This window comes from Mixophyes fleayi, chromosome 6 (assembly GCF_038048845.1).
Source record: "Mixophyes fleayi isolate aMixFle1 chromosome 6, aMixFle1.hap1, whole genome shotgun sequence".
Lineage (NCBI taxonomy): Eukaryota > Metazoa > Chordata > Amphibia > Anura > Limnodynastidae > Mixophyes > Mixophyes fleayi.
The window spans coordinates 195,344,464-195,372,304 of record NC_134407.1 but is presented as its reverse complement, the minus strand read 5'-3'; the positions used below and the strand labels follow the sequence as shown (position 1 = coordinate 195,372,304).

General features: G+C 42.0%; 1 protein-coding gene across 1 annotated transcript in view; it reads left to right on the top strand.

Moving 5' to 3' along the window:
- Nucleotides 1–629: 629 nt before the first annotated feature.
- Nucleotides 630–27,841, top strand: part of MYO15B (myosin XVB) — a 39,550-nt gene continuing 12,338 nt past the window's right edge. Inside the window, exons 1-30 of the mRNA XM_075177830.1 lie at nucleotides 630–706; nucleotides 1,122–1,157; nucleotides 3,279–3,336; nucleotides 5,240–5,370; nucleotides 5,716–5,811; nucleotides 5,904–6,139; nucleotides 6,228–6,397; nucleotides 9,746–9,818; nucleotides 9,968–10,282; nucleotides 12,922–13,013; nucleotides 13,115–13,185; nucleotides 13,302–13,389; nucleotides 15,783–15,881; nucleotides 17,083–17,234; nucleotides 17,429–17,755; nucleotides 18,287–18,371; nucleotides 18,468–18,608; nucleotides 18,841–19,036; nucleotides 21,453–21,540; nucleotides 21,679–21,811; nucleotides 21,950–22,059; nucleotides 22,228–22,287; nucleotides 23,949–24,024; nucleotides 24,184–24,302; nucleotides 24,602–24,720; nucleotides 24,799–24,940; nucleotides 25,023–25,134; nucleotides 25,897–26,042; nucleotides 26,247–26,374; nucleotides 26,889–26,952. Coding sequence (XP_075033931.1) covers nucleotides 1,155–1,157; nucleotides 3,279–3,336; nucleotides 5,240–5,370; nucleotides 5,716–5,811; nucleotides 5,904–6,139; nucleotides 6,228–6,397; nucleotides 9,746–9,818; nucleotides 9,968–10,282; nucleotides 12,922–13,013; nucleotides 13,115–13,185; nucleotides 13,302–13,389; nucleotides 15,783–15,881; nucleotides 17,083–17,234; nucleotides 17,429–17,755; nucleotides 18,287–18,371; nucleotides 18,468–18,608; nucleotides 18,841–19,036; nucleotides 21,453–21,540; nucleotides 21,679–21,811; nucleotides 21,950–22,059; nucleotides 22,228–22,287; nucleotides 23,949–24,024; nucleotides 24,184–24,302; nucleotides 24,602–24,720; nucleotides 24,799–24,940; nucleotides 25,023–25,134; nucleotides 25,897–26,042; nucleotides 26,247–26,374; nucleotides 26,889–26,952 — 3,630 coding nt within the window. The 5' untranslated portion in view covers nucleotides 630–706; nucleotides 1,122–1,154. The remainder of the gene's footprint in view (nucleotides 707–1,121; nucleotides 1,158–3,278; nucleotides 3,337–5,239; nucleotides 5,371–5,715; nucleotides 5,812–5,903; nucleotides 6,140–6,227; nucleotides 6,398–9,745; nucleotides 9,819–9,967; nucleotides 10,283–12,921; nucleotides 13,014–13,114; nucleotides 13,186–13,301; nucleotides 13,390–15,782; nucleotides 15,882–17,082; nucleotides 17,235–17,428; nucleotides 17,756–18,286; nucleotides 18,372–18,467; nucleotides 18,609–18,840; nucleotides 19,037–21,452; nucleotides 21,541–21,678; nucleotides 21,812–21,949; nucleotides 22,060–22,227; nucleotides 22,288–23,948; nucleotides 24,025–24,183; nucleotides 24,303–24,601; nucleotides 24,721–24,798; nucleotides 24,941–25,022; nucleotides 25,135–25,896; nucleotides 26,043–26,246; nucleotides 26,375–26,888; nucleotides 26,953–27,841) is intronic.

Genomic DNA, 27,841 nt, shown 5'->3' with positions numbered 1-27,841 from the left:
TGTAAAAACCAACTATATAAATATAATAAAAATTAAATATATAATAAAACTAGAAGCCATCTGAGCAGGTTGGGCCTTAGGCATGTTCTTAGTGTAGGGGGGTAATTTAAACCCTAAACTCAACACATTGAAATATGCTAAATGGGTAATGATGTGTTATTGGGTTGATTGGTTGTTTTGAATGTAGGAGACGCTACAGGAGACTGAAGCACACCCGAGTGCAATTTGGGGCGGTCCTCCTGATCTCCAGAATTCCTTCCATGCACAGGCGGATCTGCCAGGTGAGAGATAGAACACCTTATACCTTTATGCGTTAGATCTCCAATTGTCCTAAAGCAGGAACATTCTATGTTCCATATGCTCATGTAGACTAAAACCCTCTCCACTCAGTGTAATGGTGATGTGTCTTCTCCCTGCACTTCTCCGTTTACACCTAGTTTTGTAATCTTTATGTTTCTTTTGCCTCTCACTGGCATCCATAACATGCCAAAGTCCACATTTCTCAATGAGACGCTCTTGAAGCATTTGCTGTTTTCTTGGTGATCTGTGTATATTCTCTCTCTCTCTTGCTTTTTTTTTTTTCCCTTTTTTGGACTTTGTCCTTCCTTACTCTCTGGGTGTGACTCTCTGTGTCATTACTGTCACACAGCGGCAAGCAGTACATGAGAACTCTTTCGGAGGGGCTACCTGGCTCTTTTACTGGGGGGTATGGAAATTAATAGGAAGATTGCATGCATCGGGTGTTGTGCAACTGTTGTAAAATAGATTGGGAGACTGATGAATGGCGTGCGTCGGGTAACACAGGTGTTGTTGACCCACCGAGGATTGTGCGTCAGTGTTGTCTATAGACTTTTATTTATGTTTATTCAATGAGGACGGTGTGTGTCTCAATTTGGTGCGTTGGATTGTGTGTGTATCTCTTGTATATTTGTCTTATTCGGTGTTTTCACTTAGAAATGTTTATGCTAATGAAGAGTAGCATTATTAGATCATGTTGATATGTTTCTGTCTGTGTATCAGTCTGTCTTCTTTTCTGCGTCTGTGTGAATGTGTCAGCCTCTCTCTCTCTCTCTCTCTGTGTATTAATCAGTGCACTAATTAATGCTTTTTGTCTTCTACAGCTAAAAGCCACAGGTGAGGAGCCCCTTCCCATCATGGTAAGTATGACAAACATAGGGCTGGCAACTTTTAGTCTGGGGTGAGAGCGAAAAGAGGAGGGGGGGGGGGGTTCTATTAAGGAATTGGAGGCTTTTATGTTTCAGAACATTTAGAAAAGACTGAAAGTATTGAAATTAATCTATCTCAGAAGTGCTTTCTTTCTAGGTCAGTCTTCTCTTTGCAGACTGTTCATCCTTTTCCTCGATAGTGTTTGGTCTGCAGATAGATATATTGTGAGGTTGGACGTTGAGCAAGTAGAGTTGATGATTCTTTTATTTTTTCGCGTATTGAATCTTTTCTCATGTTTATCTCTATCACACTAGCCAAAGAACAAACCGCCATAGTATCATTAGGTCAGCTATTGGGGAGGGGGTCAAAGCCCTATGTGTATAGGTGGTTTTTCAGCCTTGGGCAGTACTCAGGGGCCCTATTTTGCTATGGGACCCAGAAATGTCTGTTTACACCCTTGATGCCGCCCATACAATGTGTAATGGGCACTTTAAATAGAGAATACAGTATAAGAATGGTAGGTGCGTATTATGTCCTTTGTGATGATCTGGAATGTGGGAGGTAAGATAGCTCTGTCAGAAGTACGAACTGAACTGAAACCTATGATACCTGCTGCTAACCAATCCCACTTTTTATGACTGCCACAAATGACAAAGGCATGTACATGTAAGATTAATGGTGAGGTACATGGTACTTATGAGATCACAATATTCCCACTAGATCACAGAGATGAGATAAAGGGGATATTTATTCTTCTGATTATATTAATTGTTTTGTGATGGCACTCCTTATCGTCATTATATACGTATGTCAGAGTACTTTGGCATTGTTATATTATTAATGTTTATATTGCATTTACATACTGTCGCACTTGGTTGCAATTCCATTATGGCGTAATAAAATGTTACTAAATAGGCTATTGGATAGGGGTGGTTCCTAGACAATAGCACTAGAAGTCCAAGGGGCATATTCAATTGTTGGCGTTACAGCCGGAAGTAACGCGTCTCGCGCACTATTACCGTCATAACGGTACTTATCACGCTCAGGGAGCTGCGAGCTAAAATCCGGCTTAGTATTACCGTAATAACGGTACTACTTTTTCTGCGGCGGAAACCGCCAACAATTGACTATGCCCCCAAGGCTGTAATCTCAAGCAAAGCATCCTAGGTCATTAAAAAAAACCAAGACATTTATTTGTACTGACAGCATAATAGATAATAAGGAAAAATATTTACTCAACTAGAAAAATCAAAAACAAATCCGTGTTTCACGAATATATTTTTATTTTCATTTAAGAAAGGTCCATCATTTTGTACAGCATATTCACCGTTAGCAATGAGTGAAACTTTCAAAACACAATATTCCCACTTCAATCCGCAGAATTTTGCCCGTTTCTTTGATGTAATTTATTCTTAAGAGTCCCACACAGAATCCATTATTTCGCCGTGAAATACAATTTGCGCTAAATTACGCTGAACTTCACTCATCTCTATTCAGTACTTTGATTTTCAGCCTGTAGTCGGGCCCTGCCAACTTGACTGTGTTAGCAATGAAGGCTTTGGCTTATAGTAATAATATGTAGAATAACTTTTCATGTATGGACACCAGGGGGTAAATGTATCAAGCTGAGAGTTTTCCGGCGGGTTTGAAAAACCAATCAGATTCTAGCTATCATTTAATTAGTACATTCTACAAAATGATAGCTAGAATCTGATTGGTTGCTATAGGCAACATCTCCACTTTTCAAACCCGCTGGAAAATTCTCTGCTTGATACATTTACCCCCAGATCTGTCAGTGAGAACTATTAAGAACATTAAAATCTATTTGCACTGAACCGTATCATCAGACATTTGCCTTCATTGTCTCGCTTGCTTTAACCAGATAAAAGTCGTGAGGCTTACTGCAAATATAAAACTATAGGCAATATTGGTAAATAAACCTCAAATGTGATGTGAATGGTAATAAAGGTTTCTGAGAATAACCATTTACTGCTCCGATTAACATGTATTTAGTATAAGGAGCTGCATTAATGCATTTTCACCATATAAATGTTATACATCCCTGATCTAGCTGGTGCTGTTAATATCACTGTCTTTTTGTTCTTCTATAGGATCTGTCAGCGCTAGATGTGCCGGCTGAATTAGCCGCTGTTTTGAGGTCTGCACAGGGTGAGTTCTGTGATTAGAAACTATCATATCATAAATGGAATGAAGCGGTGCTGTATTTACATTCCTCAATAGAACTTTGTCCCTTTGTCTTTTATTAAGTTAACCCTTCAGGCCTGATTTATTAAAGATAGTAAGGCAAAAAAATGAGTAAGTTTTCTCCTGGAAAAACCATGTTGCAATGCAAAGTGGTGCAAATTAGTTTATTATTTTGCACATAAGATAAATACTGGCTGTTTTCTTCATATAGCGCACAAATACTTGATACATTTATTTTTACACTGAAAATTTAAAGTTGTTCTAGGTCGACATGCCCTACCCCAACTATAAATCTGTCCCTAACTTTTAAATTTACCTCCCCCCTCCAATGCAACATGGTTTTGCCAAGGTGCAAAGTGACTCATTTTTTTTTTTTGCTTTACATTCCTTAATGAATCAGGTCCTTCTTGTCTGAAAGCTGAGCAACTGCAAATCCGATTCAGATAACCCAAGCAACATTTCAAACAATCATATTTCACTTAAGACAAGATTGCATCTATTCAGCCCGATACAAACATTAGCTAGTACTATATATGCCCTCCTTATTATGATTTAGTACTGTATCCCCTTAAGTACATTGTCTTAAATGGCAGTGATCCAAGATCTGTGTTTCTAGACTAAAGGGACCATTTATCACTAAACGGCTGTAATGCTGATCTTTTTTTTATGGCCGCTGGAAAGAGAAAAAAAAAAAGGATAAAAGCATTTTTTTATTCATTTACTTCTGTTGTCGCCATCTTGATATAAGTATTCATCATCATCATCATCATCATCATCACCATTTATTTATATAGCGCCACTAATTCCGCAGCGCTGCACGAGAACTCACTCACATCAGTCCCTGCCCCATTGGGGCTTACATTCTAAATTCCCTAACATACACAGACAGACACACAGAGAGAGACACAGACTAGGGTCAATTTGTTAGCAGCCAATTAATCTACCAGTATGTTTTTGGAGTGTGGGAGGAAACCAGAGCACCTGGAGGAAACCCACGCAAACACGGGGAGAACATACAAACTCCTCACAGATAAGGCCATGTTCGGGAATGCCCATGCTGTTCATTCTTGAGGGAGTCAATTTGATATTGAAGAGGGTCCCATTTTTCCTGCTTCTCCCCAGCACCAGAAACTTGATTATAAGTGAGGTATCAATTCTGTATTTCATCCTTTTTATTTTATAAGAAACAATTGCTTTATATTTGTATGCCTTTTTATTAACTGTTTTATCTTAAGCATTGTGGATGTATTTTCCATATTAAATTACATTTAATAAGTTCAAGTCTCTGTGTTCTTACGAATTCACGCAACAGTTTGGTCAAGACGCTACATAATTGAAACGGGGAGAACATTGCGGTTTATGTGAACTCTGATTAAAGTAAATTGTGTTAGATTAATGCTAGGGAGAACCGAAGGCTTCCTAAATAAGAGTGTCAGCTCTTGTCAGAATAAACTTTGGTGGTGGCATAGTTAGTACCGCAAAGCTAGTGTGTGGCATAGATAGGGCAGGATTTAATCATTTTAGACAGACCAGTTGGTTGTTTTTTGGTTAACCCTGTGTCACACACGCATCACGCAGGCTCAGGTGAGTGCTGTTCGTGACAAAGTATTGCAGCGGTACATGTGTTATGTATACATGCTTGTTAAAAAGGCTTTCCTAGTATTGCAGATGAAACCTGCGACTCCTTTATATATCATGATTAGCCCTATTGCTGCTGCAAACAACCGTTTTTGTCAACCATGGTGCTTTCTGTCCTTTGATAAATTGCCAAATTTGTGTTATGATGTTTTACTTACTGGGTGTTAGTGTTTCTTTGCATATAATCGGAGACCGTCAATAAGTCCTTTACGTGCTGTTACCCCTACAGCAAAGTCCCATGCAGAAGGTACGCAGATCACAGAAGTGTCTCCACCACAAGTAAAGGCTCACTGTGTCTTTACTCTTGCTCCTGACATAAACAACTTTCCGTTCTCCATCTTCATTCGCTCGTATTTTAAGGTATGTGCCTATGTGTGTCCCGTTTGTCAATTAATCTCTTCTAATTTATGCTTTGCACATCCATGCCAATGTACAGTTATTTGCATAGATGGTAATTATTGGTTATTTAAAAAAAACAAAAAACTACAGTCTACATGATATGACCCTTAGGGTCTCCAGAATTCTTCGCGGCACCCCAGGGAGCCACGGCACCAAGTTTGGGAACCACTGTGATATATCCATCAAGTTTAAGTACTCACATATCACATATCCCCATTTCTACTGGTGTTAATATTCAATGATATACCTAAGACCATAATATATTCATTCTTAAAATTGTTTGTCTTCAATTTCGTGGCTTCGCAGGATCCTACCCTGCCACCTTTGGGGCAGCCTCTACAGGACCCTCTAACTCGCGTATCACAGAATGATCATGGCGCTGCACTGGAACTCTACAAACTGGTGAGGGACACTAAGTGAACTAATATATTGTTTGTTTACGTCACCTTGATTAAGCCACACTAGCCGCTCACATTCTCCTGTACTCATCCTAGGCTTTGCGTTTCATGGGCAACACAACAATGCCCCCCTGGCAGCAGAGGATTATTGGTAATTACATTGTGGAACGCTGCTTGCGCCAGCCTTCGCTTAGAGATGAGGTGCTATGTCAAGCAGCTAGCCTGACAGTGCACAACAACAACGAGGAGCAAAACCAGCGGGCATGGCTCCTCCTTTCAGGCCTACTCAGCTGCCTCATCCCTTCACCGACTCTAGAGAAGCCTCTGCTTAAGTAAGTAATGGGATTCATCAATAGACAGCAATTTGTCCAAAATCTGTCCCTGTTTTGTAAGGTCCCTCTTTATCGTCTTCTTGTATAGATATGTCTCGGACCAAGGCTTTGAAGGATACAAGGCTATATGCCAGAGCAAGTTGCTTCGAGCCAAGCAAAACATCTTTGATGAATTCCGCTCACATGCCCCAACTCTGCTTGAGTGGACAGCCAATGAGAGAAAAGGGAAGATGATAATGGATGTCTTTACGTACAACGGTAAGGTGGAATGTTCCGCTACCATAGGCCCTGTGCGTATTGTGCTCATTGACTCTCTAGGGTCCCCCTATGACTCTCAGGTCCTCCTGCACATTATCCCTACATCCTTTTTCTCTTGTCCATAGGGTTACTAGTTTTTGCAGTCCTATTTTGGGAGGTCTCTGAATTAATTAGTAGTGGTTTGTAGGTAAAGATGTCACTTTAATCAGAACTCATTCGTCCAACCTGAGTAATCGGCCAATTGGAAGGAGATGCAAAATTCTTACTGTACTTTGGGTGTCCTTATTCTACTCCTATCCGTCTTCCCCTCTGATCTGTGCCTCTCGCCAGTAATACTCTGCTCCTGAGATGGCAACTGCATTGATGTCCTAGTCCTCCCATTACACCAACTACCACAATGTACAATATACAAAACAAGTGTCACTGTCACTTTTTACTAGATTTACTAACAAGGAACTTGAAACCACTCATTTAGAAATACACAAAAGAGGATTTGTTCCCCTTTCACTCAGTCAATCTGTATTAGTCTGCGGTACAGAAAAAACCGTGGCGATAAGGTTGATTTTTTTCATCGCTGCTTATTGTGGTCCTATCGCTATTTATCAAAACAAAATGTGGCGGAGGGAGCTGATACCCAGTAAAAGTTAGGCCCAGATTTTTGTCTTCTAACAAATCCAGGCCTGTGTATTTTGCTAAATGCCTACCTGACTATCACATGTTGAGTTTCCTGCTGAACAAATAAAAACAATGGGAAGAGTCAGTTTACACACATCAATCAATCTTTATAAAGCTATGTTTTTATGGTTTTGTGTTCAATAACTTTCTTTTATTCTCTTAAAGCTGCATGACTTTATCAGAGCTTGTAGACATTTTTTCCGGGGCTTTGGCTGCATGGAGCGGCCCATATAGGCACCGCCTAGGGTAGGGTGAAGCTTAGAAAAATGTACTTAGTAGATAGGGAGTGTGGATTGGGACTATGACCATCACAATAATTTTTTTTAAACTAAATTAAATTTTATTGTTGAAATAATACAAAAAAGATAGAGAAAAAATCCTTATACTTTATAGACCAATCACGTCTTCAAATTAGAGATGTTCACTGACTCCTGTATTTTGGTTTTGGAACTGGATTAACTTCGTGTTTTGGTTTTGGTTTTGGTAAAACCGCTCTCATGTGTTTTGGTTTTGGATCCCTATTTTTTTTCTAAAATCACAGAATTTCTACATTATTATTAACCTCAATAACATTAATTTCCAGTGATTTCCAATCAATTTTTGTCAAGTGACAAGAACACTGCTACCCATCCTGTTTCTGTATGAGCAATGGCACTGGAGAGTGACAAGAACACTGCTACCCATGTCTCTGTGTGAGCAATGGCACTGAGCAATGTCACTGGAGACTGGAGAGTGACAAGAACACTACTACCTTTGTTTCTGTGTGAGCAATGGCGCTGGATCTCCTGGGGAGGGAGGTACTTATGGAATCCAAAACCTACGAGATCCAAAAACACAACAATGACGTTTTGCCTCGATTCAGATCCGAGAGCGCGCAAAGGTACTGAGCCGGCTCGCGAGCCTACTCGGATACCCTAAGTTCGGGTGGGCTTGATTTCCAGGAAACCGAGCCCGAGCATCTCTACTTCAAATCAATTATAAAAGATTTTTATGTGCAGAAAGGGAAAAGGAGAGAGAGAAGGGGGGTAAGAATAAGGAACGTGCAATGTTTAACTCAGTTGACAAAATAATAGAAATGATAAGGTACATTACAATAAAACGTTATCGTAATACAGGAGACGGGAAAAAATAAAATCTCTGTGCATGTGATGTTCCAGATATATTTCTTAAAGGTCACAATGGAGGGGGAGTCTGGTTGCTTCCAACTTTTAGCTATCAGCCAGGAGATGAGAGGCCAGTTTTTTGGCTAGATACACTAACATCCTGGGGATGGTTGAGAGAGTAGAAAGCACCAGGAATCTTTGAAGATGGAGTGTACCCTGTCCCAGAACGGGACTATTCGGGGGCTAGTCCACCAGACGTGATACATAGTTCCCCTGTGGCCACATTTATGCCAGCAGTTAGCACATTTTAGAGAGTCTGTCAGAGGTATAGTACCACTTTCAGTAGATTTTGTATCTGGTTTCTTTGATTCTAGTGGAAATGGAGCTTGTGGCAATTTCCTCTAGCCGTCCCCCAAGCATGACTAATCAGGTGGGAGACCCAAGTCTCTCTCCCACTCTTTCTCATGACGATTCTGAGAGTCAAGGGTAACGTCAATTAACAGATTATACAGGGATGAGATCATTCCTTTCCTCAGTGGAGACTTCAGACAGATACCCTCAAATGGAGTTAGGTTCTGGAACACATCTACATAATTAAATATGTTATCTGGAAAAATGTAAATGAGGAGAACTTGGATATCTTGGAGAGATGCCCAATGTCTCTGGACAGCTGTAGAATTAACAAATCTAGTATGTGTCTGCTTTCAGAGTTTAAAATCCTGATAATCCCAGAGAGAAATCTGGATTGTCCTAATCAGGATCATAGGTGAGGTCTCAGAGCAGAGCTTGAAACAGGTCTTACAGAAATCCCAAATATCCAAAGAGAATTTGAGAGAAGCTTGAAGGTTTGGTTGAGGGGGGGCCTCTAGGTTTTAGGTAATCCCCAACAGAGATGCAAGAAAGGTTAGATTGATGGAGTGCATTACAATATCTAGCCAATTGTGTCTTTGGGGGCAAAGGTAGCCAGATGGTATAGCTATATCAGGAAATCTCCTATCGCTTCTATTTCTTGGCTTTTTGAGTATGAAAAGGGATGTTCTTTGGGGTTTGCATTCCAAGTGAACCTAAGGAATGCCAACTGAAGCTCCCTGTAGACCAGGTTCGGAACTTTGAGTGCCTTTATCATGTTCAACCATGACATAAGCTTTTTGCAAGATAGTAAGTCTGATTTAAGTTTTGTTAGAACATGGGGAAAATTTTCCTGGTATAGATGTTCAAAGAAAGAGGTAATGAACTCCCCCCAAATACTTTATCTTTTATTTCTGCCACTTTATGTTATGGGCCGATTCCGGGTAAGGAAGAGAAGAATGTCATTGTCAAAAGAGAGACTTTAAATTGGCGACCTCCCACCTCTACTCCATGTACAGGGCAGGAGGTCCTGATCAATGCTCCTAAGGGTTCTATGACCAGAGTGTTGACAACTCTGTCTAGTCCCATTAACAATGAAAACTGGATCTGATTGATTGCCATTAACCATGACTTTAGCCGAGGGGGTTGTATACAGGGCCTGGATATGCGTAAGAAACCTCTAATGTATTTTATTTTTTGCTTCTTTTTTTTTTCACTACAGAGGAGAAATACAGTGCAGAAGTGGACTCTTGGACCACAGCAGAACAATTAGCAGGCTGGCTATTGCAGTCTAAGTAAGCGTGTGCTATATAACTTATAACATGTGTATGTTTATATGTTCTAGATAATATCATAACTGCAAAAGTTGTTGACATTTCTGACATGAACAATCATTGCAAAATACTTATGTGTTTGTATTTTTTCACTATACTTCTAAACGAAGAGGTGTTGTGGATAGCACCCGAGGTTGGACAGTCTCCATTCTGGATGGCGATCAGTGGTTTGATCTGGCTGGAGATGAATTCTTGATGGACGTGATTGCCGTGGTGGAAGACGGCGCGCCTTCTGATGCTTATGAAACACCTGATTACCCTTTTGGAGATAATGGAGGGATTCCACTGCCTCCTTTTGACTTTGCACCACAGCTCCCTTCTGAATTTCCCCCTTTCCCTGCTCCTGGATTCCCTTCTGGTCCTGCACCGCCATTCCCACCTGGAGCTCCTCCTGCACCTCCACCCATGCCTTCAACTTTTGAAAGGTGAGAAAATTTACATATGGAACTGTGAACTACAGAAACAAATTTCCATAGACAGTTCCTGTTGACATAGGGTACGTTGTATTTTAGTAACCAAGGCAGTGACTAGAGAACATGATTATGGTGCCCAGTGGTGATAATGAGACTGGACAATGAACATGACTGAATATTGATCTGTAATGGCAAAGTTACAGTGTTCTAATAATGATTGATTGGAGGATGATAGTGTTCTACTTGTTTGTGATATGTGTTCCATAACTAGAACAGATATTTAGAGCTAGTAATGTAATGTAAAGGTAAAGCTGGGGGGGCTGCAGTTCTTTGCTCCATTATCAATGTTTTCTATGCCTTGGCAAATAAGGTGTGTGGTTAATACTGTAAAGCTGTTACAGTATTAATGTGTGGCAATGCTAATAATTTATATGAGAGAAAGTCAATTATTTTAGCTTAGCCCAATGGATTCCAAACTTTTTCAGTTCAAAGCACCCTTAGGGTCTCCATAATTTTTTGAAGGCACCCCTAAGCCAAAATAATTACCAAGTAGTCCCCCGTCTTGCTTACCACTGGCCCTGGATGAGGCACCCCTGTGAGATCGCCGAGGCACCCCAGGAAGCCTAGGCACACAGTTTGGGAACCACTAGCTTAGCCTATGAAAAGAGGTTTGAAATATTGTTGTTTAACTGACCACTAGTTGGCGCTGTTCTGGTCACTCTGTGTTCATTTTTCTAGTAGGGGGATCAATATGTCCCAGTCCTATTAATATAGATATAATTTTCCATTCGGAATGGATGATAAAGCGTTATCTTTTATTTATATAGTGCAAAGACATTATGCAGTGCTTTACTGTGGATAATGATTCACATCAGTGGAGCTTACAGTCTAAATTCTAGGTTCAAAGCCAAGGACTGTGGGGGGGAAACTGGATCACCCAGAGGAAACTACATGAATAGAACACAGCGAACTCTACACAGATAGTGGCTCTAGTGCTGCGAGGCAGTAATGATAACCAGTGATCCAACACGTTGCACATAAGATTCCCTTTCCTCTTTGTGTGGCAATGATTGCGGATAGCACTGTTCTGATTGCATTTTAAGTTACAGTATAACTCTGAATACTGAACCTTATTAAGCGATTGGGGTATATTGGCTAATTGGTATTTCAATTCTAATTGTTTTGGATGCCCTAGATAAGATAATGTCTTCCTCCCTCTGTAGTAATTCAGTCACTCAGCTGAAAAGAGATACACCTGGGTCACTGCATTAGCTCTAATAGGGAAGTTATATAAACATAGAAACTTTATATTAAAATAGAACTCTGCTTTGGGCTCCTGGGTCAAGTTTATGCCAATGGGAACAATCGTTTCAAGAACAGTTTTCTATCCCTAACTCTTAGTATTTATCTGCGCACACTGTTGGATCATAAGTGGTGCTGATGGACGTAATCTTAGAATGTTATACTGTGTCAGAGGTAAAGCTAGTCACAATATTTCTCAAGCTATGTGTCACCATTGTTCCTATTAGACTTAGAAAAGTGGAAAAGTGAAATTTCTACTGTATAATGATATACGTGAGGAAATATGTATACATTTGCTCTCCAAGATCATTAACACTAGAGACTGGCTAAACCGATGGGCATACTTAGTATGGATACCGGTGATATGTCACTACACCATGACACTATAATTATGATAATGCTTGGTTTCACTTGGCTTCATATATATCTTTCCGCTACAGGAGACCCATATTACTACTCTGTTTTGTTGTTCATGTTTAAAACCAAGATTGGCTACACGTGGCTTAAGTCCTCTTGTTTTAAACTCGCCTATACATGGCCATGTAGGGGCTGACTGAGCTGCAATACTCTGTGCTTCTCCTGTTAACATTCAATGACCCGATTGTCAACACTGCTTGTTTTAATCCTGTTCACTTTAATGCTGTGTGATATATGAGTCCCTTATTTTGAAGATTGAATGAGGTAGGTGCTTTTAATCCCTTTGGAACATACCTATAAACGTGAGAGTACGGTGATGTGATTGTATATGCCGCTTATGTTGACATTGAGCATCATGATTATATGTTTATGATTATGTATTTGTAATGATGAACAGAGAATAATATGATCAGGCATATTTGGGCAGTGCCATATGATGGCTGGCTGAGCATGTCAGCTATAGGTTAGTGGTTTGGATGAGTTTAACATATTTTAGTGGTAACTATACAGATTAATGTTTATGGGCAGCACGGTGGCTTAGTGGTTAGCACTTCTGCCTCACAGCGCTGGTGTCATGAGTTCAATTACCAGCCATGGTCTTATCTGTGTGGAGTTTGTATGTTCTCCCCGTGTTTGCGTGGGTTTCCTCCGGGTGCTCCTGTTTCCTCCCACACTCCAAAAACATACTGGTAGGTTAATTGGCTGCTATCAAATTGACCCCAGTCTCTGTGTGTGTGTATATATGTTAGGGGATTTAGAATGTAAGCTCCAATGGGGCAGGGACTGATGTGAGTGAGTTCTCTGTACAGCGCTGCGGAATTAGTGGCGCTATATAAATAGATGATGATGATAATTATGATGATGATGGTAGTTCTGCTTTTGCAAAGATCGAAAATTGATCTGAATTTAATTCTGAATATTTCTGGTTACAGAGGAGATATTCCACCAGCCCCACCCATGCAGGCACCTCCTCTGCCACAAACATCAGACCTAGAAGAGATATATTCACTTCCCGGTAACAGAGGTAATGTCCATTTTAGAGTTCCATTTTAGCCTTCATTAATTTTTTCTTAAGTCTCACTTCAGTCTCTATGAAACACAACCTAACCACTGCCATGTTTACAGGCAACGGCGGTCAACAAAGAGTGGAGAACTATTTGGACCAGCTCTTCAATCCTGTGTTGTCTTCAGCTACAGTGAGTCATCCTGGTGTCACATTAGCTTGCCCCTAATTTTTTTTAATTCAATCCTGAAAGTTCTCTACTTCATACTTGGTACCTGTATCTTCTCACCAGTTGTTTGCTCCCTACAGGATTTAGATAGGTCTCAAAACCTCAACAGGCGTATGAAGGGTGGTGGAGGTGTTGGACCCACACGACAGAATTCATTCCCCTCCCCAGGTGAGTACAGAGGTTGAAGAGGAATCTGCGTCAATATTTACTTTTATCAGATTTGCTGTAAAATTATACAGAATTCTGACCTGTGATCTAGCTGTTATATATTTGCCTTATTACAGTTATACGCAGGCAATTCCCCATGAGCAACCTTCACAATTACTTGTAAAATAGCTTCACAGGGCAATTGCTCACTGGAAAATCGCTACAATTGCTCGTCATCTCATCATTAATAGGTTAATGGGCCTAGGGTTGAAGATCTCCTTAGCGGGCACCCATACCTCATTTGAAAGCACAAGGGGGACTTTGCCACTCTATCGCTAGGCTGTTTAAAATATGCTGTGTAAAGGGTTCTTATGGTTTTTGAATCTGGTAAGATCAGAGATCCAGTGAGTTTGCACTGATGACTTGGCTTATATCTGAAAACTTTGATTAGGTTAAGTGCTAGCTAGAGTTTGGGTCAAGGCTGTGGCCGTATTAATATTAAGACTATTAGGTTAATGTTGAGTTTAACATTCTTTTTCTTGAGTCTCTATTGTTATCATAGAGCACAAGCTCTTTTAGGGCCTATCCAGCCACAGTTACTAGAAAGTTTAATGGTGGGCCCAGGGTAGATCACCTTTATTAAAACAGCTTTTATCACAACCACTGACCTGGCTCTAGTCTCTAGGTTACTGTTTGCCCCAATACCCCACCTGCTGGTTCTCCCTACTGCTGGCTCTTACCTGTCCTGCTCCTGATTCCTGCTCTGCTGGTGATTCACTGTTGGCATATGCTTGTCCCTACTTCTACTGCTCTGTATGCTGCTGGTTCCTATTACGAGCTGCCGCGGCTCGACTATAAACACCTTGGATGTGGCTTCCGCCCACACATCTTGGCTGTTAGCAGGGTGACTGGGATGCTCCTCATTGCCCCTGCGTCCCAGTCACTAGCATCAGCTGGCATGCCAAGTTCTGTTCCGATGTGTCTCTTAGAGGCTGTTCCATTCTGCTCTCTGTGATTGGTCTATTTTTGTACTTAAGGCGAGGAGAGCTTAGCCTCCCTGCCAGTTATAGCGTTTGTGCCACACATTAGCTGACCTGCTCCAGTTTCCTGTGGATACTCTGTCTGAATTCTGATTGACTCCAGTTGTGACCCCTGGCTTGTTTCTGGACCCTGCTTGTATTCTGATTGCCCCTGACCTTTGGCTTTGTCTTTTGGATTCTCCCAGCTTGCTACCTAACCTGATCTTTTGGGCTGGTCCCAGACTAACCTGTTTACTACTGACCCACATCCCTTGGTCTGTTGCTGGTATCTGTCTGCCATCTGCCTCCTACCTGTTTACTACGCTAGTTAAGACCTGGGGGCATCAGAGTACCCATGAATGCACTTAGCTCTACGGGAAAAGCAGCTGCTATAGGTGAAGACCTCTTACCATCAGTTATAAAGTTTATGTCAGTAGTTGTTATCCGTAATCTACAAATTAGGGTCGGTGAGCTACTGTCTGTAGACCCATAATGCAATTTTTACAGATTTTGACACATAATCTTACAAATGTATCGTGATTCAGATATAGCGTAGAGAATATATAACCTGCTCTGGTGTTCTCTGCTGACTAGTTGCATAATACGACCTTTGGTAAATTACATGTTGTATAAAAATGAAAACAGTTGTTACACAATACAGTAAGGAAACTGCAACTACAACATGGGCTAACATTGGAGCACAATTCATAAGGCTCTGCTTTAATAATATAAGGACGGTCAGATCAGATTATCTGTGCCTCCCAGGCTTAGATATTGCAGTACAGTATGTTCCAATGACAATCAAAAAGCTTTATTCTGATTGGTCGGTTTCAGTGTCTAAGAGATGAGACTAGTAATGTCTTAGTATGTACTAAAGGGGGTAGTGTGTACAGGTAGCACATGGTGAAGGGAGCTTAGTATAAAAGTAAGGATGCCATGGGCAGCACAGTGGCCTAGTGGTTAGCACTTGTGCCTCGCAGCACTGGGGTCATGAGTTCGATTCCCGACCATGGCCTTATCTGTGTGGAGTTTGTATGTTCTCCCTGTGTTTGCCTGGGTTTCCTCCGGGTGCTCCGGTTTCCTCCCACACTCCAAAAACATACTGGTAGGTTAATTGGCTGCTATCAAAAATTGATCCTAGTCTCTACCTCTCTGTCTGTATGTATATGTCTATGTGTGTGTGAGTGTGTGTCTATATTAGGGAATTTAGACTGTAAGCTCCAATGGGGCAGGGACTGATGTGAATGAGTTCTCTGTACAGCGCTGCGGAATTAGTGGCGCTATATAAATAAATGATGATGATGATGATGAGGTGACAACATTTTACTCTGTTTATAACATATCAACAATCCTATAGTTTACTTGTATTTTGAGTACAAATGCACTTGCCCTTAGGTTATACAGGAATGCCCGCGTACAATATGCCAATGATGAATGGAATGAATGGAATGATGCCTGCAATGGGGAACATGCCAATGATGCCCTCCATGCCAGGTGAGACTAAAGCAGCCTTATTGATGTACAGTGATTTGGTTTGGCATTCCTAATTAAATTAGATATGACTGATGTGTCTTATATAGAAAACATGGGTTGGCATATACAGGGCTTGTTTTTTTATAAATTAAACTATTGTTTGGAGAAAAAAAATGACACCTTGATGGCTGGTCTAAATTAGGATGGCTACAATATCCAGGGAGACGTTGCTGCAGCCAGTTCCATCTACGCCTGTGGAAAGACTAGCACTACATCCCCACTATGACATGACCCTGTCTACATATATTGAATGTAAACACTTTATTTTAGTAATGCACTAGAACATGAGGATTGCATTCTATATGCAGAAGAAGAGAAACTGGAAGATTACAAAGGAGGGACATTGTTAATAAAAAAAACAATAACATTTCTAAGGACATATCTTGAAAAAAATGTGGGAACGTATCTGAACACTAGATACAATTCACCATTATGGAAATACAGCGTGATTTCTTAAGGATTTCCTGAGGATTACATAGTTTTCAGCATCATTTCTATGGGTTTTCTTTTGTCATTTTCAGTGCTATTGTGTAGTGTAACTCTCACTAAGGGTCATTTACAGATACGTAAATTCTGGAGTCTCCCAGAATGTTTGGGAGACTCCAGAATGTTGGGGTATCCCCCCAGACTTCCCAGGAGAGTAGTCTCCTTCCCAGATCCTGCTTGTGAAGTGGGTGGGCAGAACCTTGATGACATGACTCACATCAGTAAACCCTGGTAGTCATCATCAAAACGATGATTGAATTGCTGATGCCAGATACGCCGACTGGAATACACAGCACCCAGTAAACCCTGCTCCCCTTTGCTCAATGATGAAAATCCCCCCAAGCCCCCCCCCCCCCCCCAGATGTGCAATGTGGTGGGGAATTCAAGTCATTTATAGGGGCAGGAAAAGACTGTTGCAAACTCCCACAGAGCAGGTACAACAGTACATTAATCTGCTCCACCCCGCCCCCTCTCCCTGGTGCAGAATTTTGCTCCACAGTGGAATCCACTATCTTGGCCCTAAAATCCATGTGCTTCCCTGTATGACAGAGTGGGACGTTACATTACAAGAAAATATTGGTGTTGCAATTTTACACTTTTGTAGTTTGTAAATAACCCATTTTGTTAGAGAGGACAGGACCATGGCCATCTTTTGTAATAAATACTTTTATTATAGGTATGATGCCCCAGGGAATGATGCCCCAGGGAATGATGCCGCAAATGATGCCGCAGATGATGCCGCAGATGATGCCACAGATGCCTGCTGTGGACCCCGCACAAGTAGCAGCGCAGCAACAAGCTTTTATTCAGCAACAGGCCCTGCTATTGGTATGTGCGCTTATCCCTGTGTGTCACTGGGAGGCGCTAACTGTGTTTTTACTGCACTCTGGTCTCCCTATCGTCATGTGATCGTACAGAGATACCTGTTTCTAACATTATTCCTGATCTCTATGTTTTCTATAGTGTGTGTCCGGTTATCCTGAGCTGCTGGTTATGATTCCTCTGTTTCATGCTTTCTCTAGGCCCAACAGATGACCCTTCAGGCCACAATGCTGTCTCAGCAGCAGCAACCACAACGTCGGGAAAACAGAGAGCCTTCCCCCCCACGTGTTGCCAAACCTTTACCTAAACTTGCACCTAAACCCACCTCTGCGCCTATCCCAGCACCCAAATCAGCCCCAGCTCCTGCCCCGGCCGCAGCACCTGCTCCGCCTCCGCCTCCAGCACCTGCTCCACCTCCAGCACCTGCTCCACCTCCAGCTCCACCTCCAGCTCCTGCTCCAGCATCTGCTCCGCCTCCAGCTCCTGTTCCCATGTCAGTGCCTCAGCAATCAGAAAGACCAAGAGAGGTAATATGTGTGGATAATACATTTTCTCAGCAGTACCTGACTACTACCAAAATATTATAACTTATAGGAAAGGAGGGAACCTGCTGGTCTGTTAAGATCACCTGGGCAGTACCCTCTAAATTCCCCAATCTACATTAACACTGTTTGAATGACAAAATAACAGGAAGAATCTTCGCATATTCAGCTCCATCGCACAAGGCCGGCGGCACAAAGCATTTTGCTCTGACTAGCCAGATAGACGTAATTACCCAGCTATAGTACAGTATATGGGTGCAGATTGCACAGCTCTTGCCCCCAAGTATCCGATGCAGTAGCAGAGGTATGGCAAGTATAGCCCTAAGGTTAGAAGAATCAGACGCAGCCTCTCCCCAGCTCTGCACTGGGAGCTCTTGCTCGAATTCAGAGTCCACCGCAAACATTAGAATGTTGGGGAGAATCAATTACATGAACTGTGAGATTGGGGATTGTGTCATATACGTGTAACCTAGGCAGCACGAAAAGCATATTGTTATTTTAGTACTTATCTTCTAGGTGTATTGGGATGAAGTGGATGAGTCAGAGTTTTCTTATCAGAAAAAAACATTCCAGCAGAAGAGACAGTTCTTCCAAAAGATGGGTTAGTCACGGATCACAAACTAGCACTAAGTGGATTTATGAACATAGGTGTAGATGAGAACTAACAAGTTTTGTTATTGTATTTTTTTTTTTTTAGAAGATCAAGAGATTCGAGTAAAGTCACTTAAGCCTCCTTCTAAAATCCTGCTTCCAATTCCTTTATCCGTGCCGGAGGATGAAAGTGACGAGGAGCCTCCTGAACCTCCCGAACCAGAGCCCCAACCAGAGCCCCAACCAGGTGATGGTCTTCAGTCCTCACTAATTAAGTATTGCATTAGTATGTTGCAAGGTCTTACAAAATGCAGACCTCAATCAATCTAACACTAGCGTCTAGCAACCAGTCCCATATATGGTATGCCAAGATCGATCAATCCATTATGTTACTAAAATACAAAGATGTGATCTCTAGATCAAAACTTTTGTTACAGAAGGGACAGGCAATTATATGGTTCTGTGCTTCATCTTTACAGAAGAACCAACTCCAAAGGTACCACAGTTTGTGCCACCTCTTGCGCCCAACAGACCAGAGACTGCAGAGAAAGAGCTACAGAAAGGGGGTTTAATAAAACCAGCCCCTAGACCACAACCCAGTCGACATATAGGAGAAATAATCAAGATGTATCAAAGCCGCCCTCTAGAGGAGCCTAAACCATTTCAACCAGTCAGGTGAGACATCATAGAGGTGCTTAAACCATTCCAACCAGTCAGGTGAGACATCATAGAGGTGCTTAAACCATTCCAACCAGTCAGGTGAGACATCATAGAGGAGCCTAAACTATTCCAACCAGTCAGGTGAGACATCATAGAGGAGCCTAAACCATTCCAACCAGTCAGATGAGACATCATAGAGGAGCCTAAACCATTCCAACCAGTCAGATGAGACATCGTAGAGGAGCCTATACTCTTCCGTCTAGTCAGGTGAGACAACATAGAGAAGCCTAAACCATTCCAACCAGTCAGGTGAGACATCATAGAGGAGCCTAAACCATTCCAACCAGTCAGGTGAGACATCATAGAGGTGCCTATACTCTTCCATCTAGTCAGGTAGGACATCATAGAGGAGCCTAAACCCTTCCATCTAGTCAGGTGAGACATCATAGAGGAGCCTAAACCATTCCAAGCAGTCAGGTGAGACATCATAGAGGAGCCTAAACCATTCCAACCAGTCAGGTGAGACATCATAGAGGTGCCTATACTCTTCCATCTAGTCAGGTAAGACATCATAGAGGAGCCTAAACCCTTCCATCTAGTCAGGTGAGACATCATAGAGGAGCCTAAACCATTCCATCTAGTCAGGTGAGACATCATAGAGAAGCCTAAACCATTCCAAGCAGTCAGGTGAGACATCATAAAGGAGCCTAAACCATTCCAACCAGTCAGGTGAGACATCATAGAGGAGCCTAAACTATTCCAACCAGTCAGGTGAGACATCATAGAGGAGCCTAAACCATTCCAACCAGTCAGGTGAGACATCATAGAGGTGCCTATACTCTTCCATCTAGTCAGGTAAGACATCATAGAGGTGCTTAAACCATTCCAACCAGTCAGGTGAGACATCATAGAGGAGCCTAAACTATTCCAACCAGTCAGGTGAGACATCATAGAGGAGCCTAAACCATTCCAACCAGTCAGATGAGACATCATAGAGGAGCCTAAACCATTCCAACCAGTCAGATGAGACATCGTAGAGGAGCCTAAACCATTCCAACCAGTCAGATGAGACATCGTAGAGGAGCCTATACTCTTCCGTCTAGTCAGGTGAGACAACATAGAGAAGCCTAAACCATTCCAACCAGTCAGGTGAGACATCATAGAGGAGCCTAAACCATTCCAACCAGTCAGGTGAGACATCATAGAGGTGCCTATACTCTTCCATCTAGTCAGGTAGGACATCATAGAGGAGCCTAAACCCTTCCATCTAGTCAGGTGAGACATCATAGAGGAGCCTAAACCATTCCAAGCAGTCAGGTGAGACATCATAGAGGAGCCTAAACCATTCCAACCAGTCAGGTGAGACATCATAGAGGTGCCTATACTCTTCCATCTAGTCAGGTAAGACATCATAGAGGAGCCTAAACCCTTCCATCTAGTCAGGTGAGACATCATAGAGGAGCCTAAACCATTCCATCTAGTCAGGTGAGACATCATAGAGAAGCCTAAACCATTCCAAGCAGTCAGGTGAGACATCATAAAGGAGCCTAAACCATTCCTACCAGTCAGGTGAGACATCATAGAGGTGCCTATACTCTTCCATCTAGTCAGGTGAGACATCATAGAGGAGCCTAAACCATTCCATCTAGTCAGGTGAGACATCATAGAGGAGCCTAAACCATTCCAACTAGTCAGGTGAGACATCATAGATGAGCCTAAACCATTCCAACCAGTCAGATGAGACATCATAGAGGAGCCTATACTCTTTCGTCTAGTCAGGTGAGACATCATAGAAGAGCTTAAATTATTCCAACCAGTCAGCTGAGACATCATAGAGGAGCTTAAATTATTCCAACCAGTCAGGTGAGACATCATAGAGGAGATAAAGGGAACGAAATCAGATAAACAAAGAAAAAGCAGATTAGGAAACACCTTTGCGATTTCACCTGCTGGGTGATTTCTTCATTGATCTTGCATGTGTTATAGAGTTTTATGAGTGTATTTAAACATAATTGTGCAACCACCAGTAGGAAGGTTTTATCTGCTGTATTATATGGAGCCTAGTAGCATAGGTGTATGTGGGTGTACACCTGCCGTAAAGTTGGCACATATGCTACAAAGGCAGTGCTGGAAGCATCTTGAGGTACATGCGACTCAGCGATACGTTATTTTTGTGCACATGTTCTTGGTCCGGATATTAAGTCCCAGTTGCATTCTACTCTGCATCAGGCCCAGAATCTTCTCTCAGTTACAGTGATCCAAGAAACACTGCGTTACTGACAACTGAGCGATATCGATGTGTTTGAGGAAACCGTGGTCGTCAAGGAGAAGTAGTCTACAGAGCAGTCATTCATGAGAACAATTCAAATACGTTTGTGTCCTGCTGAGTGCTGGCATTATATTGTGAGTGATCAAACTCTTCATCCTGCAGGAGATCAATACAGACCTTCATAAAGAAGAAAGACCCCAAAGAAGAGGCACTAGAGAGACTCCAAAATGCTGAGCCCCCTCCGTCCTCGGTAAGAAAGGAAACACATTAGCATGTGATTTATGTTTTTATTATCTTACCTTAATATCAGATTAGGGTATGTACAGTGTATACCTTGAATCTGACATAATATGATGGGTACAAAAATGACTACTTCTTTTCCTCCAAGGATACCCCGAAACCACCACCACCTCCCCCTCCTCCGGCAGCGAAGAAGCAGAATTCTATTCGGGAGAAGCAGAAGCCACTTTTAGGCCTTTTTCAAAATTTACCTCCTGCTCCAACCGTACCCAAGGGTCCAGGTGAAGAATGTCTCTTAACATGTACTCCTGCTTCTGTGCTTTAGTTTCCTGCAAACTGAGATATCTCTCTATCGTCCTCTTCCGTTTCCATTCTGCATTTCTGTCGCACTCACACCCAATTCGCTCTCTTGCTTTAAGTGCGAACTCTTGAGGGTGATCACAACATCAAAACTGCTATCAGCAAGCACACAGCCAGTGTCTACTTCTCATACAGTGATGTCAGCTGGAGACTTTACGTGCGGAAGGAGGTAACTTAAGATATGACACTGTTCTAATGACTAAATAAGTACGTCATGTGAAACCACAATCAATACAAAGTCTGTACTTTAATAACAACAACATAGCAAATACAGTGGATATCCCCATACGGATATATAGCAATTTCCCTTATGCATTGTGTTCTTTGTTTCTTGTAGATCTTTTATCCGAAAGAAAAATTCACTCACCCGTATTACCTGAATCTTCTGTGTGAACAGGTAAAGGACAGGGATAGACATCATCATCATTTATTTATATATCACCACTAATTCCGCAGCTCTGTACAGAGAACTCACTCACATCAGTCCCTGCCCCATTGGAGCTTACAGTCTAAATTCCCTAACACACACAGACAAACAGAGAGAGAGAGAGAGAGAGAGAGACAGACAGAGACAGAGACAGAGAGACTAGGGTCAATTTTGATAGCAGCCAATTAACCTACTAGTATGTTTTTGGAGTGTGGGAGGAAACTGGAGCAGCCGGAGGAAACCCACGCAAACACAGGGAGAACATACAAACTCCACACAGATAAGGCCATAGTCGGGAATTAAACTCATGACCCCAGCGCTGTAAGGCAGAAGTGCTAACCACTGAGCCACCGTGCTTCCCTAAGTTGTTGCCCTTAGTATATGTATGTGATATAGTGACAATTACATCACACACCTACACCACCCAAATAAAATGTATAGACACATTGCAAGGATTTAGGAGTGAAAGCTACAAATGTATCAGTCTTATCGATAGTAATGGACATATAGTTCACAAACAATCTATCTAGACAAAAATAGAAACATCCACATAAAGTGAATTAATCGTCGTTGGCTCTATCACCTTCCTCCATTGCGTAGTAGCATATTTCCTGTGCTCTTGGCAATACTGAACTCACAATGGTGCATTGCCATGTGTGATGAGCTCCTTATGTAGTGCAACCTCACTGCGATATCCTGTTCTGTGGCGTTCCCTTCGGACCACTATTCATTAAACTGGATGTGCACGCCACAGGTTGAAATTTGTAGTCATGGGATCGTTAGTTGCTTGCCTGATTTGCCATGCACTTCAAATTAATACAATGATAGCTATGAGTCTACACTTCTAACTACTGTTGCCCTTTGCTGATAATGTTTTTTCCTTTGAGCTCCCTGCTGATATCACCTTGGACACTGATGCTTGTGAGACATTAACTACTTGTGGGCAGAACATCGATCATATCTGAAAAAGCGTACACCCCATACTACAGTAGCTTATAGAACCACCTTTATCAGCGATAACTTGAAGTAATTGTTTTATGTATGAGCTTCTCAGAAAATATTTGAGGAATTTTGGCTCCCTGCTCTTTACACCATCTTGATTATTTTATTGTCCAGTTTCATGATCCACTTTCACTGTGTTCGACAGATGCCCTCACACTTTCCTCTAAATTTCTGTGGTAAAAGGTGGACTCAATTATTGCAAATTATCCAGGTCCCGTGGCTACAATACAACCCGAATTCATCACCCCACCACCATTGTTCTTGATAGTTAATATTAGGTTTCCTCTTGGCTACCCTTCCATGAAATCCATACTTCTTCTTAAGGTGGACTATACCTGGTGTATATACCTGGATGTAGCTTTTGGGTTATTCTCAAATTCTCAGGGCTTTATAGACTCTGATTTTTGGGTGAAGTTACTGGGACACCCACTTCACAGAAGATTGGCAACTGTCATTGTTCTTCATATGCCCTCTATCCAGCCTATTCTAGCTAATCTATGGGCCACTAGTGCTAATATATAACTACAAGTCAAAGTAACCTACCGGCAGTAATAGCTACATTTTTATACACTATTGAGCCTGTTTCTGTGATGAAGTGATGTACATTTTTCTCTCTGTGGTCATCCCAGATAATTCGGGACACCTTCTCCGAGACTTCTTTCAAGCTGACGCGGGAGGAGAGGAAGAAGATGAGAGACTTTTTAAGTAAGTATGTGGACCATTTAAAGGTTATCCTGTGATTTGTCTGTGAGAAGAGGAGAGATTGTTGATACCGCTGGTCAATCTCAAGGCTATCGGAATCATAGTAATGTAACACTTAGCTGCAGTATATATTGTAACTATCTTCTAAACCTTATTGATCAGATGAGTCCCAAGTGGGAAGTGACGCCAGTTCCATCCTAGAGGATTCCATCAAGAAACGCATTGTTATGTCCGCCCGGGATAACTGGGAGAATTACTTTTCCCGCCTCTACCCTGTCACTGTGAGTCAAAAATAAATTCAGTAATAAAGATCTATCAGCCTTTTTGCAGCACTGTTATACTGCGGTGCTTTACTTTGGCATTGCTATGGTGATTTCCTTGTTTGTCTGTGATGGTTGGTGTATTGTGTGGGCCATGCAATTGCCCTTTGTCCTGCTCTAGGCTCACCAACACTTCTTGAACCTCTGTCATGCTCATGTCTATATTTATTATTTATTTCTGAGCTTATGTTATATGATGCTGCTCCTTACTTGTCCAGCTGTTGACTATCTAGAACAATATCATCCTTGTTTATATGCAGATGGATGATGAAGCAGATCAGCTGCTACTGGGAGTCTCTCACCGAGGTTTCAGGCTCGTGAAAGAAGTGACCGCAACAGGAATCCATCAGAATCATTTGAAGACTCTGAGCAGTTACAGGTGGGGTGAAGAACGTGGAGAGAAATATCTAGTAATGAGCGTCTTGCTATAAATACCTACATTCCTTTTATCCCACAGTTTTGCAGACCTCCTCTCCATTGAAATGACTGGTTCCAGCACCCTGCGCTTCCTCCTTCGCAATGAGGATCTTCTTCTGCACTCTAACAGAGCTCAGGCACTCAAGTCTCTGGTGGAAATCTTCCTGCAGGAATTGATGAAGGTCAGGATGAGGATACTGATGGCTTCCTTGGGTTGGAATGCTGTATATATGACCTCGCGTTAATCTCTATTTATTATCCTAGGACTCAAATCACGTGGTCGCACTCCGTAGTCATATCACGGATGACAAAAGTCTTCTATACTTCAAAAAGGGTGACATTATCAAAGTGCTGCCCATGGACGGACTGCAGTCAGGTACTTACAGAAGGAATGGCATGGCTGTGTTTGTATGATGGAGGGGACATCAGAATAGCGCGTGGACAGGCAGCTTGTTTAAAGAGCTTTCGTTGGTTGTCGTGGGGGCCGACATTCTGTCTGCTGAAATACTATCAATTCACTAGCAACGAGTCGCTAAGGCGCATCAGCAACTTCAGTTCCCAACAGTGGGATAGACTGGGGACTGTCCACTTAACAGAAATTAGCAATTCAGGAAAATCCTTTTTTTTTTTTTTTTAATTGTGTTAGAATTTCCAGCATTGTATCCAAACAGTTAATCCCTATATACATGTAACCGTATTAAATTGCCTTCAGGTATATGTCGCTTACTGAACAATGGACAGGCATATGTTTTTACTCCATATTTATTTTTTGTTTCTGTTTTTATTATTTTATTTGCATATTTTGTGTGGTTTTATTTTTTTTTTTTTTGTTTTTTTTTGTTTTTTACGTTATCTGTCCAAATGCACATAAACAACATTTACAAATAACTGGAGGATGCAAAGGACTAACGGATTTAGATAGACAAAACCATTTTTACTACATTTAAATTGATTGTATGTATATTAGGATGTATTTATTCCTGTAGAATCGAACAGAGACAAACACATAGATAAAATGGAGCAAAAAAAACCCTGCATACAAATATAAAGTGATGCCTTACAGTAGGTGCAGGGAATGCTGAAGAGCTTACAATCTCTGCTGTGGTTGCTAATGCTTTGTCCCATCTATCTGCTGCAGGTTGGCAGTTTGGTTCTACTGGAGGGCGCTCAGGTCTTTTCCCCTCCAAGTTTGTGCAACCAGTCGCAGCTCCAGATCACTATAGCGAGGTGAAGAGAGAAAGCACGACTAGACCTAGAGGACTCCGGAGGACCACTAGTAAAGATGTGAGTGCACAGCAAACGCATGGAAAAAGCTGGAGCATAACTGGATTGCACAATGAAGACCTTGCTAAAATACAACATTTTACATGGCTTATTCTCTCTAGTCAGTTACTCCCTTGTTACTTGTAAGCAGGGTTGACTGTGCCATGTGTACTATGTCTAGTCTTTCAAGTACAGAACATAAATAGAGGTGTTTTATTCTGACAGAGTGGACCGATAAGCGAGATCGTCCCTGCAAGCAGTCCCTCAATCATACCCTCAATCATACCCACCGAAGCGGCACATTACACCATGATTGAGTTCGCATTGAAGTATTTTCGGGAAGCGCAAGCAATGTGAGCGATTCCTCAACTACTGTATATATGTGAAGCCTTCAGATGATCAGGGCAGCTTAATAGGGAACACTGCACTATTTTCCAATTCATTTTTATTAAATTATTGCAGATAAATTTTATGATGACTGTAGCAAGTCAGAAAATTATACATTTAGATGTTTTCCAAGCAAAGGCATATTATTATAATAATACTAAGAATGGAACAAATTAATTTTAATGAAACAGTGGAATCTGATATTTAATGTAGAGAAGCAGACATTCACATTATACGTTCACATTAATAGGCAAAACTATAACCACTGCAACACACTAGAACTTGCAGAATAATAACTGTATTATGTAGAATCTTTGTGCAAGATAATAGCTTGGGAGCAAGTAAGGTTTTATATCAATGATCATATACACAGTATAATAGAGGACTAAATGAGACAAGAGATTTACATCGGGAGATGTGTCCCTGTTACTGAAAGTCATACATTTAAACTACTGATCCATTCAAACTTTTGCCCTGCAGGCTTGGCTGGAAGGGGATGGCTGCTGAAGGAAAGAAACCATTTGAATTGGTGCAACACACAAAGGTAAGATATTGACTACCATAGACTCCTGTTATAGCATTATCTTCTCCTTATATTGCCATCTCCGACACACACCACATCATTTCCCACAATACCACCTCCAACACACACCACCATCCTCCTCACAATACCACCTCCAACACACATCACCACCCTCCCCATAATGCCACCTTCAACACACACCACTATCCTCCCCACAATACCACCTCCAACACACACCAAAATCCTCCCCACAATACTACCTCCAACACACACCACCTCCAACACACACCACCTCCAACACACAACACCACCATCCTTACAATGCCACCTCCAACACACACCACCATCCTCCTCACAATGCCACAATCCTCACAATGCTACCTCCAACACACAGCACCACCATCCTCACAATGCTACCTCCAACACACAGCACCACTCTCCTCACAATACCACCTCCAACACACACCAACATCCTCCTCACAATGCCACCTCCAACACACACCACCATCCTCCCCACAATGCCACCTCCAACACACGCCACCATCCTCCCCACAATGCCACCTCCAACACACACCACCACACTCCTCACAATGCCACCAGCAACACACACCACCACCCTCCCCACAATACCACCTCCAACACACACCACCACCCTCCTCACAATGCCACCTCCAACACACACCACCATCCTCCCCACCATGCCTTACTACACACCACCATCCTCCCCACAATACCACCTCCAACACACACCACCATCCTCCCCACCATGCCTTACTACACACCACCATCCTCCCCACAATGCCACCTCCAACACACACCACCATCCTCCTCACAATGCCACCTCCAACACACACCACCATCCTCCCCACAATGCCACCTCCAACACACACCACCATCCTCCCCACAATGC